The sequence below is a fragment of the Cynoglossus semilaevis genome, chromosome 6, assembly GCF_000523025.1.
Source record: "Cynoglossus semilaevis isolate Cse_v1.0 chromosome 6, Cse_v1.0, whole genome shotgun sequence".
NCBI lineage: Eukaryota > Metazoa > Chordata > Actinopteri > Pleuronectiformes > Cynoglossidae > Cynoglossus > Cynoglossus semilaevis.
This window is the reverse complement of record NC_024312.1, coordinates 10,244,608-10,261,175: the sequence shown is the minus strand read 5'-3', so window position 1 is coordinate 10,261,175 and position 16,568 is coordinate 10,244,608. Positions and strand designations below refer to the sequence as shown.

The following is a 16,568-nucleotide window of genomic DNA, read 5'->3' as shown; positions in this document are numbered from 1 at the left end:
CTCTCAACAGATTCTACGCCCGCTTCGACGATGTGAACATCCCCCCCAGCACCAGGCTTACCCCTCCACCAGGAGAAGAGCCGCTCAGTGTGACCGCAGCGGAGGTGAGGAGGACCCTCCAAAGGATCAAACCACGTAAAGCTGCTGGTCCCGACAACATCCCTGGGCGGCTGCTAAGGGAGTGCGCACACCAGCTGACGGAGACATCTTCAATACCTCCCTCCAACAGGCGACAGTCCCCACCTGTACAATCATCCCTATACCCAAAGCGTCCACAGTGACAGGCCTGAATGACTATCGGCCAGTAGCCCTCACCCCAATAGTAATTAAGTACTTCAAAAGACTGGTCATGGCCCGCATCAAGGACTCAATCGATGTCGCTGAGGACCCACACCAGTATGCATACAGGAACAACAGATCCACAGAGGACGCTATCTCCTCTGTAATTCACACTACTGTGGACTTTACCTCAGCCTTCAACACCATCAGACCGCAGACCCTGATACAGAAGCTCAACACTCTTGGACTGAGCTCCACCCTCTGCAACTGGGTCCTGGACTTTCTGTCAGACAGGCCGCAGTCTGTGAGGATCCATGGCGTCTCCTCCTCCTCCGTCACGCTCAGCACCGGCTCCCCCCAGGGCTGCGTGCTGAGCCCCCTCCTATTCACCCTGCTCACACACAACTGCTCGGCACTACATCCGAGCTGTCTGATTGTGAAGTTCGCGGATGATACAGCCGTGGTCGGACGTATCACAGCCAACGATGAGTCCAACTACAGGCAGGAGAAATTTTTGTGGGAGGGTTGATGTAGAGAAAACAACCTCTGCATTAACGAGGAGATGAACATCGACTTCAGAAGGGGGAGACACCACCCTTCCCCGCGCATTGGAGGGACAGCGGTGGAAGTGGTCTCCAGCTTCAGGTATCTGGGAGTACACATCTCCGATGACCTCACTGGAGAACCAACACTTCCTGCCTGATCAGGAAAGTGCACCAGCGCCTCTACTTCCTGAGGAGACTGAGGCGTGCTGGACTGGGGAGCTCAATCCTAACCTCTTTCTACAGATGTGTGGTGGAGGGCGTCCTGTCCTCCTGCATCACCGTGTGGCACGGCAGCTGCTCGGCTGCGGAGAAGAAGGCTCTGCAGAGGGTGGTTAAGGCTGCACAGAGGACCGTGGGACACAATCTCCCCACCACCACGGACATCTACACCACCAGATGCAGGAAACAAGCCTCCTGCATCATGAAGGACCCCACCCACCCCGCAAATGCTCTGTTTGCCCGCCTCCCCTCAGGAAGACGGCTACGGAGCATCAAAAGCAGGACCACCAGACTGAGGAACAGTTTCTTCCCTAAAGCTGTGAGACTGTTGAACTCCGGTGGACCCCTGTTTGACTCTGCCAATTACCCTGACTGGTGTCAGACAAAGAACCTGCTCCTGAACATCAACAAGACAAACGAGATCATCGTAAGCCCAGCAGCGCTTGCACAGCCTGCGACGGATGAGAAGGGCCCACTCTGTTACATTTGTCACCCCATACTGTTTATATTTCTATTTACCTTATAGTTTATCTCAACACACTTCTGAACTATTTACATGTATATTTACCATTAGTTTATATTCAGCACACTTTCTGTTCTGCACTACCTGTATACATATGTATATGGACATACTTCAAGTAATTACTCATGGCAAGCTGTGTACTTTGTACCGTGTACTTGAGTTGCCAAGCAACAACATTTCGTTGCCAGACTCACTATTTTTTTGTGTTTCCGTGCAATGACAATAAAGAAAGTCTATGTCTAAGTCTATGTCTAAATGAAAGCTGAGAATCAAATAGAAGAATCTTCAGGGCAACATTGAGAAATTCAATAAGGGTTAGGATTAGTGCCAGCACTTTCTGCTTTTACAATACATTGTATTGTATGGACAATATACAACTTTATATTGTCATATGTCTATCACATAATCTTCTTAAAATCATTAGACCAGCATATACAGTATAAGGAAATAGTGATACACATTCCTGCAAGTCAAAAAACATGTTATAACATACCAAAAATCTTGTCTGATTCTGTTTCTTTCCTCTATTTCATACCTTTCTCCTTCCCAGGTAGCTCTGATGTGGTCTGTGGTTTACATCCACCTTTTTTGGGACCTTTTCTGCTTTCGTCTGTTTGATTCTGAGATCTTGATTCTCCTTTAAACAAATGTTTTTTGGAGAACTCCTGAAAAAACATAAACATAAGGTCACTTAGACTGAAAGAAAAACGAGACAGCAAAAGGATTGTGTATATCTATTTTACCTTGTTCTTTTGTTGTCTCTTTTCTTTTAGTTTGAGTTTCCTCGAATCTTCTAATGAAAACTCCACAATAGGTCTCTACAACATAAAACAGGTTTAGAAGGAAATTTGTATCGTAAATATTGCCCTTAGTTGACTGTTTATTAATTGCACAAACTGTTTGAAAGTCAAACCTTGTTTGACCCAAAAATGTCAGGGTTGTTGTTGAGGTGACGGAGCGTCCTTAGAGCATGATCATGCTCCTGAAACTGGACAAAGCCATAACCCAAGGACCGCCCCATGGCCTGACCCTTCACTGGCTTTTTATCATACATTACCCGACACTGAAAAAAAAAGAAAATAAACCTTTAAAAGCAGAACACAAGAACAACCTGCTGGACACAATGTCTTTTCTGCAGATAATTTCTCACCTCTGTTATGCGCACACCCTTAAGTCCCTTCAAAGCTTGAAGACATAGTGCTTTCAGTTTCTTATTGTCTACGGATTTCGAAAGATTGTGAACACACAGACGAGTCTTTGATACAAAAACATTAATATCCCGAAGCTTGGCCCTCTTTACTTCTTCAAACTATATAGAAAAAAATTTGGACAAAAAAAATATATTATTTTGATGAGTACATTTTGAAGTAAAAAAAAAAAACACACAAATATTCTGGTTAAAATATGTGTTGAAAAATGAAATGCTCACTCTTGTTCGTTTGATCATGTCGGATTCAGACACACCCTCAGCAACCTTGGTTCCAGCTCGAATCACTAGTTGATGAAGCAAATATAAAACCAAAAATCATATTAAACATAAACTCATGTTATGAACACTAACAACACATCATCTAAGCACCATATTTTCCGGAATATAAGTCGAACTTTTTTCATCTTTTGGATGGGTTTGCGACTTATACTCAGATACGACTTACATATTAAAATATATAATTTCACATGTTTGACATTTTCACACTGACAACTGCAAAAGGGCACTCTAGGCTTGTGTACTAGTATCTACTCCACAATGACTTATATATGTTTTTTGTTGTTGTTGTTCATTATGCTTTTTTTGGCGGATGCGACTTATACTCCGGAGCAATTTATAGTCCGGAAAATACAATAAATAATAAATTAGGAAACAAGGGCATTGACAATATCACGACAAGGAAAATAATGTGTAATGGTTCAAATACTACATCAAATCTGTATAATGCATTAAAAATGTCAAATCCAATAATGACGAAAAAAAAAATGTGTGGTTTGAGATAATTAACTTACGTCCCTCTCTGGCCAGGTACAAATTTCTGGTTCCTGTTTCAACCTTCACTTTTTTGACCTTCAGTGTAGTGGCATCCTCTCTGGTCACAGCTGCCACGATTAAGAGCTTCCTGCCATCCACACGAATGCCACCATTCTGCGACACACACAAAAACAACACTTCAAACACATCATCACACAAAATAGAAAGGCAGATGAACAGTGTGTGAGATTGCAAGTCACCTCAGCCTCATCCTGAGCTACAGCTATGCATTTGTCTGCAGCCTCTTTTGTCTTAAACTGACAAAAGGCACAACCTAGCAAAACAGGAATTAAGAACATGAACATACAAGGTTGTTACCCAAAGTAACTAGAGTATTTTAATAAAGCCCTGCTGACTGACCTTTTGAATGGCCTGTGTCTGGGTGAAGAACAACCTTTATGTAATTAAGTTCTCCGTACTGGAGAAGAACTTCTTCTAGAACGTCCTCCTCAGTGTCAAAAGACAGGTTCCTTAATTAGCCAGGAAAAAAACAATTATTGTGGTAAAGTATTAAATATAACAGAATTGTATAAATTAGAAATCAATTACATTTTTGGGGTTTTAACACAATTTCTTGACAACAAGATGTTTATATTCTGTCTATTGCATTTAATCCCATTCGCAAAAAGATATTAATTTTCATCCACATCAGTGGTCAAAATATTTTGAGTACCATGAAAACGTGGGGGTAAAACTCTTCAAATATGTATTTGTACTTGTATGTAAAAAAAAAGTTGAGACATAGGCAATTGCATACCTTATAAAAATGGTTCTGCCTTCTTTCACGTCTGAAGGGAGACATTTCTTAGGGGTTTTCCTTTGGGCTGCAGTGAAAAACAGCAAATGTATAAAAATAATTGATATCATGTAAAGAAAAACAAAACAAAGACAAGAGACCAACATAAGAATTTTTACTTGATTCTCCATCATCATTGTCCTCATCCTCCTCTTCATCATTCTCATCATCTTCACTCTCAACAGGACTCTCATCTGACCCAAGGCTACTTCCAGCTTCATTGTCATCATCTTCCTCTTCCTCACTGTGTTGTTCACTGCTGTCATCCTTATCTTCAGTTTGAATCTTTTTTACATGCTGCTTATCTGGTTTGTTCAGAATTCTTTGGAAAAACAAAAAAGACATCTACTTATTCTGTTATTTAAAAATATTGTGGAAAAATATATTAATAAAGTATATAACATTTTTGTTGGTAAAAAAAGGTTTCACACGTTTTTGTTGAAGGTGAAGCTTGTGTCTGTTTTTCATCATCATCTGTTTCAGGGTCTGACTGTTTTGCTGTGTCCTTTACACCTTTATTTTCTGTGACATAAACAGAGTTGTTTAGATTTTTACTTCCTGAATTACCACAATGCTGACATACATCTAAATTATTAAGAACAGCAATATAATTTTACTGTGTTAAAGAATAAAAGGACATGGAGGAAAGTGATAACCTGGAGTTACAGACTGGAGTGCAGCCATATACTTGTCTTTAGCTACAGCCCAGTCAACTGCTACCTGCCTCCCTGTTAAGAAAAAAAAAACATTTAAATATATTTTAAATTTACCAGTTTGGATAATTTTTTTTATGTTTTTCAGTCACCTACCTTTTATTTCCTTCAAGTTCATTGCACTGAGTGCTTTGGAAGCCTGATACACAGTTTTAAACATGACAAATGCAAATCCTCGCATCTTCCCATCTATAATAAAAGCACAGATTAAAGGAGCACATAACAGATGACAATTCATAGTACATGAATATCAGAGACATGGTAGTTACTATTTTACCAGGTTTCAGAGGGATTTTTGTCTCCAGAACTGCACCGTACTTTGAAAAAACCTCCTTCAGATCATCTTCTGAACACTGTTACGGATAGACTCATTACCCTGAGGACTCAGTGACTTCAAACCTTCAACTGTAATCACAGGTAACTCTAGAGCACAGTACCTTAAAACTGAGGTTCCTTATAATGAGTTTCGCTTTCAGCTGATTCGTCCTGAAGCCTTTTGGTTTCTGCTCATTCTCCTTTGGGGCTAAATCAAAGATAAGAGTATGATTATGACAATGCAACTGCACTCACATGTAGCCTGTAATAATAAGCCCCCAATAATCTTTTCAATAATTGTTCTGATCTGAGTTAGTGACGTGGAGCCCAAAGTCATATGCACAAGTCAAAGTTTCATTGATGGATTTTTACTCCATTTAACATGTAACTATTTCTGTTATCCGTCTTAAACAATACTTTTTTCTGCAATGACTCCATTTCAACTTTTCCTAAGACTCTTTGATGACATGTAACTGAAAGTAATGAGTCAAGTGTATTCCTTAGATCCCGTGATTACCTATTTTGTGATATACTATTTTTACAGTATACATTACTTCTTACTGAGTAGATATATAGAAAAGAAATGAAAAAACACTACCTTACATGCGTATTTTCCCGTTACAGTGCCATCATACATACCCTTTTTCTTATCCGTATCCTTTAGTTTCTTTTTGGCCAATGACAGAGAAATCCGATGTCCGTCGTATTCTTTGATTGTTTTCAGAGCTTGCTGGGCATCTTCTTCCATCGAATATGTGACATACCCGAATCCACGACATATTTCTAAGCCTGCGCCATGTGATTAAATGTGAAGATACATTTACTTTAATACATGCCACTGACTCACTGGATTGTTTTTAAAAACGTATAAAACTATGCATGACATGACAATTAGCTTGATAAACATTGTTGAACGCGACAACATCACCTTTCTCTCTGACCACAAAACATTGCTTGACCGGGCCAACTTCGGAGAAGATTTCTTCAAGTCGCTGGTTAGAAGCTGTGGCTGGAAGAGAAGCTATGTATAAGGTTGTAGCTGGCATGGTCTCCGTAGCAGACCTTAGAGCAGTGTTACTCTTTCTGGTTCGGTAACTACTCGGTACAGGGAGAATGGAATATATTTAACTGTGTACAATTCTATTGCAGATGAAATAAGTTAGTTGCAAAAGAAATATGTCACTTAATCATTTATATTAAAAATATCTCCGTTCCCTCGTGGTCACATGTTTACATGAACAGACACTAAACGGAAACGGAAGTTGAGCGGAAAAAGGAGAGTGATAGTACCGTCTATCGGCACGGCGGTGTACGACACCTGCGGTGCGTTTTTCTCGCGCATAAGGTTTTAAATGGTTGACGTCGCACCACAATTACATTTTTTCTGGGCTGAGATCCAACAAAAAATGTAAACGCGTCTGATATTGATATTCCCTGTATTTATTTAATTTATCTTTACTGCGCTGCTGTTACATGCTGATACCTTACTTAATAAAGAGGAAAGCAAATGAGTACAGGGGAAAAGTTGCATGGATTCACGTTGTGCAGACCTAAATTTGACAAAACTGGTGATCAGATGTTCTCCTCTGAATAAAGAAAAAATAATGTAAGTGAATGTATTTTAGATCACACTTGTGGTGTTACAATACAACAACACAGATAAGTTACAATAGCTTAATATAAGCATTTTTCACAAATAACAATAGAAAACAATTAAAAATGCTAAATTCCCAAGAAGACTCATGGCTGTACTAGCTCAAAAGGGTGCTTCTACTCAATACTGAGCAAAGGGTCTGAATACTTATGACCATGTGATATTTCAGTTTTTCTTTTTTAATAAATTTGCAGAAATTTCTACATTTGTTTTTTTTTTCTGTCAAGGTGGGGTGCTGAGTGTACAATAATGAGAAATAAAATAAACTTTTTTTGATTTTAGCAAATGGCTACAATGAAGCAAAGAGAATAACAAACAGATTTAAAGGGGTCTGAATACTTTCCGTACCCACTGTACCTCTTTAGTCCTCTTGCCTAAATTCTGTCAACCACTTGGTGCCTATTTTAGGTACATTTATTAACTTGTTATCAAAGACTCCATTGCCTCCATGACTTCACCATTGTTTAAATAGGATTTGTCCATTCGGCTGATTAAGTACATTGCAGTACTGGGTGCACCTCAGAATGCCTACTAAGACACGCATGCAAAAAGTAACAACTCCATATTCCCTTAAGACACATGTTTAGTAATTACATGTGTTCAATAAAAAAGTGGGTTAAACACAGAATTATACGGTTAGTGTTACTTTGTCTCCGTTTTATGTTACTCGGTGTTTGTTTACACCAGGTCCTGACATGGATTGCCTGTCCAAAGTCTGTTGAACAGTTCCACTGCAATCGTGCACTTTAGCACTAGTACAGTCAGCTAATCTGGTTCATGAAATACTTACATATGTTTAGTATGTCCTTCAACAAGGCTTCTGCATGACACCTGTCTGTCCTACAGCTACTGTTAAACTGTTGGTATGAGGTAAAGAAGTATAGCTACAGACCTATTAAGGTCACAGACATAGCAGTAAACTTTAGTAGTAGTAACATCAACATTATATAACCTTAAGCACCTTTTTGCCCATGTGGCTGATGATTCAGCAATACTTGTGCCACGAGGAACAAACTTTTTAGAAATATTTCTAATAAGAGATAAGAGATTTTCTCCAGATCTGTAAAAACATGCAAACCTTTGGACACAATGAATTTGTCTGCAATTTTGGGTTTGTTTCTTTAAAAACAAAAACAAAACGTGGGTTACTTTCGAGATCAATATCATGTTCAGTTATATGACCCTTAAGGACATATTGTTAAGAAAATTGCCATTCCCCTAAATGAACTTGTCAGTTTGAGAATGGTAGAACATGAGTAGAGCTCAAGTGGGACTTAGTTTTTTTAGTTGAGTTTGGCACAGGTCCATAAAGAAAACATGGTTTTCAACCTGGAAAAAAAGAAATTATCATTGTCTTTTTATCTTACAGGTTAGCATATCAAGTCTTTGGCCGATGCATATCAAAATGCAATTTGATTAGCTTCAAAAGGTTTTACCTTTTTTAACAGAAATATATTTCAAAAACTGTGCTTATCATTTGATGACTTTAATGAAGACCACATACTGAAACACAATGCTCTAATATGGTTTATTCCTAGCACTACAAGCGCTGCTAGTATATTTGACTGATCAATCATCAATTTTCACTGCAGCAGTATTCCACATAAATTAACTCTCCCCGTTGTTAAAAATAGTGATTATAGTTAACTAAGGCCAACGATAAGCCAGGCTTACACATCCCCTCAACACAGCCTTATTCTCACAATTTTACATACACTCAACCTTTAAATATAAGTAACAACATCCCAACAGGTTTTTTTTAAAAGTGGTGCACAAAAAACTTTCAATTTTGGTTAAAACACCTCACATCTTGGCTTTCAGTGGAGTGATGTTGAGGGAATGGAGGAAAGACTGCAAGGTGGTCAGATACTCCTGTGGATGCCTCTTTAAGTGACCTGCATGTGTTGAATTATTCCATTTCTTTGTTGTGATGTTCATGCCACGTTTCCGCCAGTACACAATCAGTTCTTCCAAAGCTTTTGCCTGACTTAAGGGATCATTCTCACAAAAGAAGAACAATGCAGGAGCAGTGACAGGTGTGTTCCAAAATACGTCAATGCTTGCATTAAAGAAGCCCACAGTTTGCTGTTTGAACATACCAAAGTAAAGCATGCTAGCTTTTATTATTAGCTTCTCCATTCGGGGATACACAGTCTTGCCAACACCTGGAGAGAGGGGGAAAAAACATGTGACATCCTTTGCTATTCAAATGCATTAGAAAGATGCACAAATCCTAATCATAATAGAGAAGCAATAATTCATTAATGTGGCTGAAAAGTGGGAGCAGCAAATTCATACACAAACCAAACTTCGATGACAAAAAGAAAAACAGTAAAAACTAAAAAATTCTAATACCTGTGGCCATTGTCTCCAGCGATCCCACCACCAAGCTATCAAAGACTTGGCCTTTGATCCTCTCTGTAAGCGCATGATATTTCTCTGTGTCTTTTGAGATGTGAACCAGGAACTGGCTAAATGTATAGCCACCTATGGAGAAGGCATGAACGAGCAGAGGACGGGACATAAAGCGCTCACTGTTGAGTAACTCAAGCAAACGCTTCCCATGTTGCAGACCCCAGCGTGGCCACAAGAACTCATACACCTGCAGATTGAAGGATATATTGAGTTTGTCTTACAGTTTTTCTATACAACTCAAAATGATACCGAAGGTGCTGCCACATCGGTACATAGAATCTCCAGAAACTAGAGCAAACCTTGCTTTAATTAAGTTGGCACTATGGATGACATATTCTACCATAATATATTAACTCTACAACACAGTGAGATTACAAAAACAATAAATGACCATGAAGTTGTAACTGCACTTACAACACTTCTTTAAAAAGCACATTAGTTTCAATATCAGTAGCTGGTAAAAAAGGTACATGTGCAGGTTATATAAATGTAACTTGAATAACATATTACTGTACAATACCAAATACTTTAGTCATACTGCAAGTACGGTATATTAAACAGAATCTATAACTTTAAGAATTCCAAATTTATACTTAGTACAAAAGACATCTATAAAAGATCGGTAAATGTTTCCATGCATTGGTAACAATGCATGGAAAACTGACTTGTCTTTTGCAGACAATCTAAATTCCACATCTACAGTATACGCAAAATCATTTGGAACAGGAACAGGTCAGACCAAGCTGTGATGTAATGCAGAGGTGGCAGCACATTGCTATAAAAACAAAAAAAAGTAATCAGCTTCTGAAGATCTTTTTGTGTGTTTCTTCAATTCCTGCTAGTATATCACGATTTCTTTATCTAAACAGGCCAAGATTTTAGTCAATTATGGGGTAATTTAAACTAGAAGATTATTACATTTCATTACATATACTTTTTGTGAGGTTTTTATTTGGTGGTGTGCTGTGTCGTTTTTCATGAGAATATATATGCATGTGACTAAAAAAAGTTGTGAAACACTGATTTAACAGGTATAGCAAATATGAACTCAATTAAACTTAACATCTATGTAAATATTTTAACTTGGAAAGCAGGTATTAATTGTTCTTGTTTTTTATACCTTAAATCTAAACAGAAACTGGCATTTGTTGCTTTAATGTTACTTTCATTGTGTTGCTATTTAATTAATCAGTGTGCAAAGCATGTTATTTTAAAATAAAATTTTGTACACAATAACCAACAAAACTCAGCTGCACTACAAACATGCCGCCAATATTTGTATCATGTTGAGGATTATAAGAAAGGCTAGAATCAGTCCCAACAGAAGATGCAATTTATACATGGAAAACTTCTTGGTCCTCATTTTACTCTGTCCTTACCTCACTTTCTACTACAAGCACATCAAAGCCAGTGCGGAAATAGATATCACAATACTTGGCCACGGCTTGAGGACGTGAGCCTAGCCATGGAAGCAGCAGCATTAGGGGTTTCTGTTCTTCTGATTTCTCTACTGGATCTGTAGAGGCTGTATTCATGTAGAATGTGACATTCTTACTCAGGCGGTGGGCGGTAATTCCTTTGCTCAAGGCTGTCCTAGCCAACATGGTTTTAGCTTAAAGGTTTTCTAATATAAAAAGGTTATCTTGTGTCTGTAGAAAAAAAGGAATTAGGTAAGAGTTACATTTTCACAACATTCAACATAATTTAAAGCAAAGTGGATTGCCAAAAGAAATTACAAACAAAATAGTATCATATCACAAATATCATATTATTTACTCATTTATAAAGATTGCAACATATAAATGTTTATACAACCCTGTTAGTAACCACAGTGTGCTTTAAAACCTGTAAAATGTATAATGACTCACTTTTAAACCATTTTGGGTCAACTTATTTATGTATTTGCGCTTATGTTTTGTACACTAACCTGAAACCACGCCTTGTTTGCGTAGTGTAAGCGTATATTATTTGCTTTCAACAATTAAGATTTTTTTTACTACTGTTAAAGACATACAAAAAACGTTCAAAGACCCCACTTTAGAAATTTTAGTTATTAAGTTCTTCCTAATGACTGTCCTTTCATTTTCCTATAGTTTTCCGATGACGTCACGCTACTACCCATAGTTCTGTAGTCCACCATCTTTTGCGGCAAAAGAGCGTATAGATAGATATTAAATACATAAAAGAACGCCGATAATGGTAAATACCTGTGTTATGTGGGGTTCTACCAAGCGATCTGGTAATGGTCATCGCAAGATAAAGTTTTTTGACATAAAGCGACCTAGGGAAGCTGACGGAGGATATTTCGACAGAAAGAAGGATGCTATGGCTTTTACGTAATAACCGTGCTAATTTCAACCCAGATCCAAGCAAAAGGCATTACAAAGTCTGTTCTGAACACTTTATTTCGGGTAATTACATTATACTTTTATTTAATTCATATGTTCAATGTCAATAAAATTAAAATATATCAAAATGCACTTTGCATACATGACAAATGCACACAATGCAAACGTAAATCCTCCATGTAAACTGTTATTCTAATGATGTTCACAAAAGACACGTCCGTACATGCCACTGTGATTTTTACATTAACACGCTGTATTATTGTGTTAATAAATACCGCATTATATACATTGTCTGGCTAATTTTCAATGTACGCCCGCTTCCACTCAGCTTTGTTGATTTCGTATGGGTCTTTTACATCCGTTATTTTCAACTTGTCCAAGTATCTTGCCTTTGTAATTGTGTCCAGTTAATCTCTATACAGCAATTCCGTCTGATCGACCTCAGACGATTTAATATTCTTGTATTTTGTTGTCATTATCAATTGTTTACGTCTTTTGTCGCACAACATGGCCAGTGGCGCGATGCATCATGGGTAATAACGATTATCGGAAAACCATTTATTGTGGCACTTTAAAGCAAATTAATGTGAGGGTCTTTTAGGGTCTTTGAAAGTACAATTATGACAACACCGAGCATCTTTCACATACACTTATCCTTGTTGCAGAATAAGTAATCGACTCTTCGTGGGTACTTCCTTCCAGTTTGAGAAATTGCCCACTTTGTCTACCCTGTTGTAACAGCTCTAGCTGGAGATTTAACAGAGGACAGTTAGGGTAACACTGCCCCTGTGTGGCAAAACAACAGGATAACCGGAAGATGAAATTGTGAAGACTAGGCATATCCTGATTAAATTAATCCGCAAACATATTTTTTAATAATTGAGTTTTAATATTCGGACGATTATTTAAATATGCTCAAACCAATCATTTATTTATGGATGAAACTCAATTTATTTCGTGTTCAGATGCTGGAGACTTTTATTGTTTTGTCATTTGGCCAACACGGTAAGAAGAATGTATTTGGTGTAGGATGTTGGAATGGATAGTTTTATAAACTGATTTAACTTAGCGGTGAACATGTTTTAGCACACAACAAACATACCTCACGAGGAAAAGATGCATAAAAAAGCAGTTTCCGGAAATTCTATGGATGTTTAAACGTCAAGCCACAGTATGTGTTACGAAAGTTACGAGAATGCATTTTGAATTCTGCTACGTTTTGGACATTTTATTTTGAGTGTAAATAAGGGTGTAAATTTCGCAGTAATATTTGTAAGAGGGTGTTATGATAGTAGTCCTAAAACAAATGTGACTTTTTCGACAGTTCTTAAAATGTTTACCGACCTGAAATGTCCTTTTTCAATGAAAAACTACATTTCTGCGACATACATAACCGTTGACCCGATTAAATGTTTTTATGTACTCGTATTTATTCTATTCATAATCTTACACTGAACAAGACAAAGCTATGACTGAGTTACATTCCATAAAGTCACTAACCTGTTGCTTTAGGCAAGTTTAAGTTTCACTGACGTTTGTTAGTGAAGAAAGAAATTCCAGTTAGCTGCACAGCGGTGGGGTTTTAATGGCTTTAGTTAGCTTTAGCAAGCAGTGTTTCAAGGTGTTCGGTTGTTGTTGAAATCACTATCTACGCTTTTTCATGTACATGTCTGTATTTGAAACGAACTTAACATGAACAAATTTGCGCAAAAATAGTTAAGCCAACCACCCCGAGACACAACAGTATTTTAGCTCGACTGTAGCCAAGTTTAAAATGGCGAAATGGTCATCCAAGTAACATTCGCCAAGGATGGGGCGGAGTCGGATACGGGAGGGGACATGCTAAAGTTGTTTTGTTTATTTTCTAATAATGCCTTTCTGCTGACCACTGGCAATTTAATAATGCAGCCATAAACATCGTGGTTTAAAAAGCAATGACGCCATCATTTGAACTTGGCTCTGGTTTGAACTTTTGACAGCTTCACAATATTCGTAGAAAAGCAAGTGCTTAGATCTTAAATCAAAATTCTGACTTTAATAATAAACAACTGCAGGTAAGGCTAAACTTCCATTATCTTACAGAACATGATGATTACAGTGTTTTACAAGTCCATCCCAAAATCATATGCAACATCTACTAGTATTAAGGAAAAAATGTCACTAACATGTAAACTCGTTTTACAATTTTACAGGGCAAACACAGGGTATTGTCATCACATAATTTCCTGTGAATTATTTGTGATTTTATACATTAAATTAATACTTCAGTAAGATCAGTAAGAAATTGTGAAACTAAAAACCACAGATTTTTCAAAGTGCATGGGAAATCTAACACTTAAAAATAGGCCGCAAGGTGAGCCACAAAAAAATCTTTCAGAAATTGAATTCCGCTCCGACGTCTGCGAACTACACTTTCTTTAGTTCATAAAAAGAAAAAGTTATGTTAAGCTTACAGCAAAAAGTTCATCACAAAAAATGTGCCCATTTTTTATAACAAGGCATTTTATACAGAACTAGCATCTTCAAAGATTTTGGGTCGCAAGAGGTGGCATGGTCGACACGTGATCAAACTACACCAATATGGTAGCAGCTTTAGGTAACCAGAAAACCAAGATGGCTGCCTGCAGAGTTTCATCTAACAGTACAGAAGAAGAGGAAAACTACGGAAGCGTATTGCTGCCACACTGAGAAAAGAAATTGGCTCAGTATCGTAATTACGTAATACGTTTCACGTTATTACGTGATAAGTTTTACGCTATTTCGTGATAAGTTTCGCGTTATTACGTGATAAGTTTCACGTTATCTCGTGATAAGTTTTACGTTATTACGTGATAAGTTTTACGTTATTTCGTGATAAGTTTCGCGTTATTACGTGATAAGTTTCACGTTATTTCGTGATAAGTTTTACGTTATTACGTGATAAGTTTTATGTTATTTCGTGATAACTTTCACCTTACAGTGGTCCCTCTCTATATCGCGATTCTACTTTTGCTCCCTCAGTACATCGCGGATTTTTTAATCCAATCTTTAAACATTAAAACTGTTTTAATTTCCAATATTTTCATTTTTCTAGCCTACAAGGAAAAAAAATAGTATTTAAATAAACGAAAAGGCATTTTGCAGCACATAAATACATACAGGGTAATACATAAAAAACATGTTCAGTACGTACGTTTGGGAAATCTAAGATATATGTACTGCCCATATGGTGAGCATTTAATTAATGTACGGTACCTCAATTGTACACATGATGGCACTGTTGCTGTTGTTCGACTGTTGATAACAGTGTGGGAGGTTCGTGAAGGGTAAAGAACCCTTGATGTCCCCAAAGAATCCCAAAAAAAGGACATATTACAGTATGCCAAAGACATTTTCTTCCCAAATGGATAAAATAAATTAGGAAGATTTGAAGAATTTAATCACGACATATTAGACTATCAGGAGGAAGCTTTTTTTGATGAAGCTATTACAGTTGGAGAACTGTACAGCATGCTCAGAATGGGAGTGTTGAGATTTTATCTGTGCACTAAAAAAAATGAATGAAAATGAGGATAATGAGGATAAGGAATGTGAAGATGAGCAGCCTATCCAAACTGTTGAAATAGAGGCAATCTTAGAGACATCTGAGGTTATTCTTGGCCCCTATCTTGGAGAACCCACGACTGGCCAAATGGATGACACCTTGATATATCAACCAGGCCTGGAGGTCGATGAGGACCTTATCATCACATCGATCCTCACTCCCAGAACAACATCAGCACTCAAGATCCAGCATCTACAGGTGATTTATCAAGTAGTTCTACAGCTTCATATGATGTTGGGTATATCACCATTACACTTCATAGGGTCAATCTTTTAGAGGAAATGATAGGCCAATTCAAGAATTCAGCACTTCTCGAACATAAACTGAGATACATTTACATTGATGAAAAGGGAACTGACGTAGATGGTGTCTCAAGAGACGTGTACGCTGCATTTTGGACTGAGCTACTGGAACATACAGCTGAAGGGGAGGACCAGAGGATTCCATCTCTGTGTCCTAAGTGGCAAGAAGAAGAGTGGAAGTCCATTGGTAGAACTCTATTGAAGGGATTTCAAGGATATCATGGATATTTTCCCTGTCGCCTTTCCCCCGCTTTCACAATAGCACTTATTTTTGGTGAGAAAGAAGTTTCAGATGATGTGCTTTTTGAGAGTCTTCTCCTGTATTTAAGTCAGTCAGACAGGAATCTAATCACCACTGCCTTAAAGGAGGATCTTTCAGAGGAGGAAAGGGATGAGTTGATTGACCTTTTGGATCGTTTGGATGTAACAGCACTTCCAACACCACAGAATTTAAAACACCTCTTTTTGAAAGTAGCACATAAGCAGTTGATCCAAAAGCCAAGATATACATCAGAAAAGATGTCATTTATTGCTGGTTCCACCCTAAGAGAAGCTTTTGTGAGCCCACAAGATGTCTTGCACATGTACGAAGACAAAACGGCAACAAATAAAAAGCTTTTGAAGTTGCTAGTTGCCTCTCCTTCAACTCAAGCAGAGAACCAGAGTCTTCGTTTCCTGCAACAGTACATAAGAGGCTTGGATGGTGCAGGTCTCAGAAGGATAAGATTTATCACAGGGTCAGATGTTATCTGTGTTACCAAAATTGAGATAATGTTTACAGCAGTAGATGGACTTGCACGACGACCTATCCAAGAGCTTCCAAGATACTTCCTATCCAGAGCTACGCACTGAA

At 37.9% G+C, this 16,568-nt stretch overlaps 2 protein-coding genes across 6 annotated transcripts in view; both read right to left on the bottom strand.

Moving 5' to 3' along the window:
- The window catches only part of rbm28 (RNA binding motif protein 28), a 29,965-nt gene extending 23,267 nt beyond the window's left edge, over positions 1–6,698 (bottom strand). Inside the window, exons 1-17 of the mRNA XM_008311901.2 lie at positions 6,342–6,698; positions 6,053–6,202; positions 5,536–5,621; positions 5,376–5,451; positions 5,195–5,287; positions 5,042–5,113; positions 4,817–4,907; positions 4,505–4,707; positions 4,347–4,413; positions 3,950–4,059; positions 3,790–3,863; positions 3,568–3,703; positions 2,996–3,060; positions 2,717–2,875; positions 2,480–2,629; positions 2,310–2,384; positions 2,102–2,231 (exon numbers count right to left, since the gene is read on the bottom strand). Of these exons, the coding sequence (XP_008310123.1) occupies positions 2,102–2,231; positions 2,310–2,384; positions 2,480–2,629; positions 2,717–2,875; positions 2,996–3,060; positions 3,568–3,703; positions 3,790–3,863; positions 3,950–4,059; positions 4,347–4,413; positions 4,505–4,707; positions 4,817–4,907; positions 5,042–5,113; positions 5,195–5,287; positions 5,376–5,451; positions 5,536–5,621; positions 6,053–6,202; positions 6,342–6,459 (1,855 nt within the window). The 5' untranslated portion in view covers positions 6,460–6,698. The remainder of the gene's footprint in view (positions 1–2,101; positions 2,232–2,309; positions 2,385–2,479; positions 2,630–2,716; positions 2,876–2,995; positions 3,061–3,567; positions 3,704–3,789; positions 3,864–3,949; positions 4,060–4,346; positions 4,414–4,504; positions 4,708–4,816; positions 4,908–5,041; positions 5,114–5,194; positions 5,288–5,375; positions 5,452–5,535; positions 5,622–6,052; positions 6,203–6,341) is intronic.
- A 1,839-nt stretch (positions 6,699–8,537) lies between these two features.
- On the bottom strand, positions 8,538–14,015 carry LOC103380095 (transmembrane protein 53-A). Of its 5 annotated transcripts, none has more exons than XM_008311896.3 (4): positions 13,331–14,015; positions 10,862–11,131; positions 9,423–9,669; positions 8,538–9,232 (listed from the first exon to the last, which is right to left on the bottom strand). In XM_008311896.3, the coding sequence occupies exons 2-4, from the start codon at positions 11,084–11,086 to the stop codon at positions 8,871–8,873; spliced, it is 834 nt and encodes a 277-aa protein (XP_008310118.1). In that variant the 5' UTR covers positions 11,087–11,131; positions 13,331–14,015; the 3' UTR covers positions 8,538–8,870. The 5 variants fall into 5 exon arrangements, with proteins under 5 accessions (XP_008310118.1, XP_008310120.1, XP_008310121.1 ...); XM_008311898.3 differs by lacking the exon at positions 13,331–14,015 and adding an exon at positions 12,220–13,315; XM_008311899.3 differs by lacking the exon at positions 13,331–14,015 and adding an exon at positions 12,479–13,315.
- Between the last annotated feature and the right edge of the window lie 2,553 nt (positions 14,016–16,568).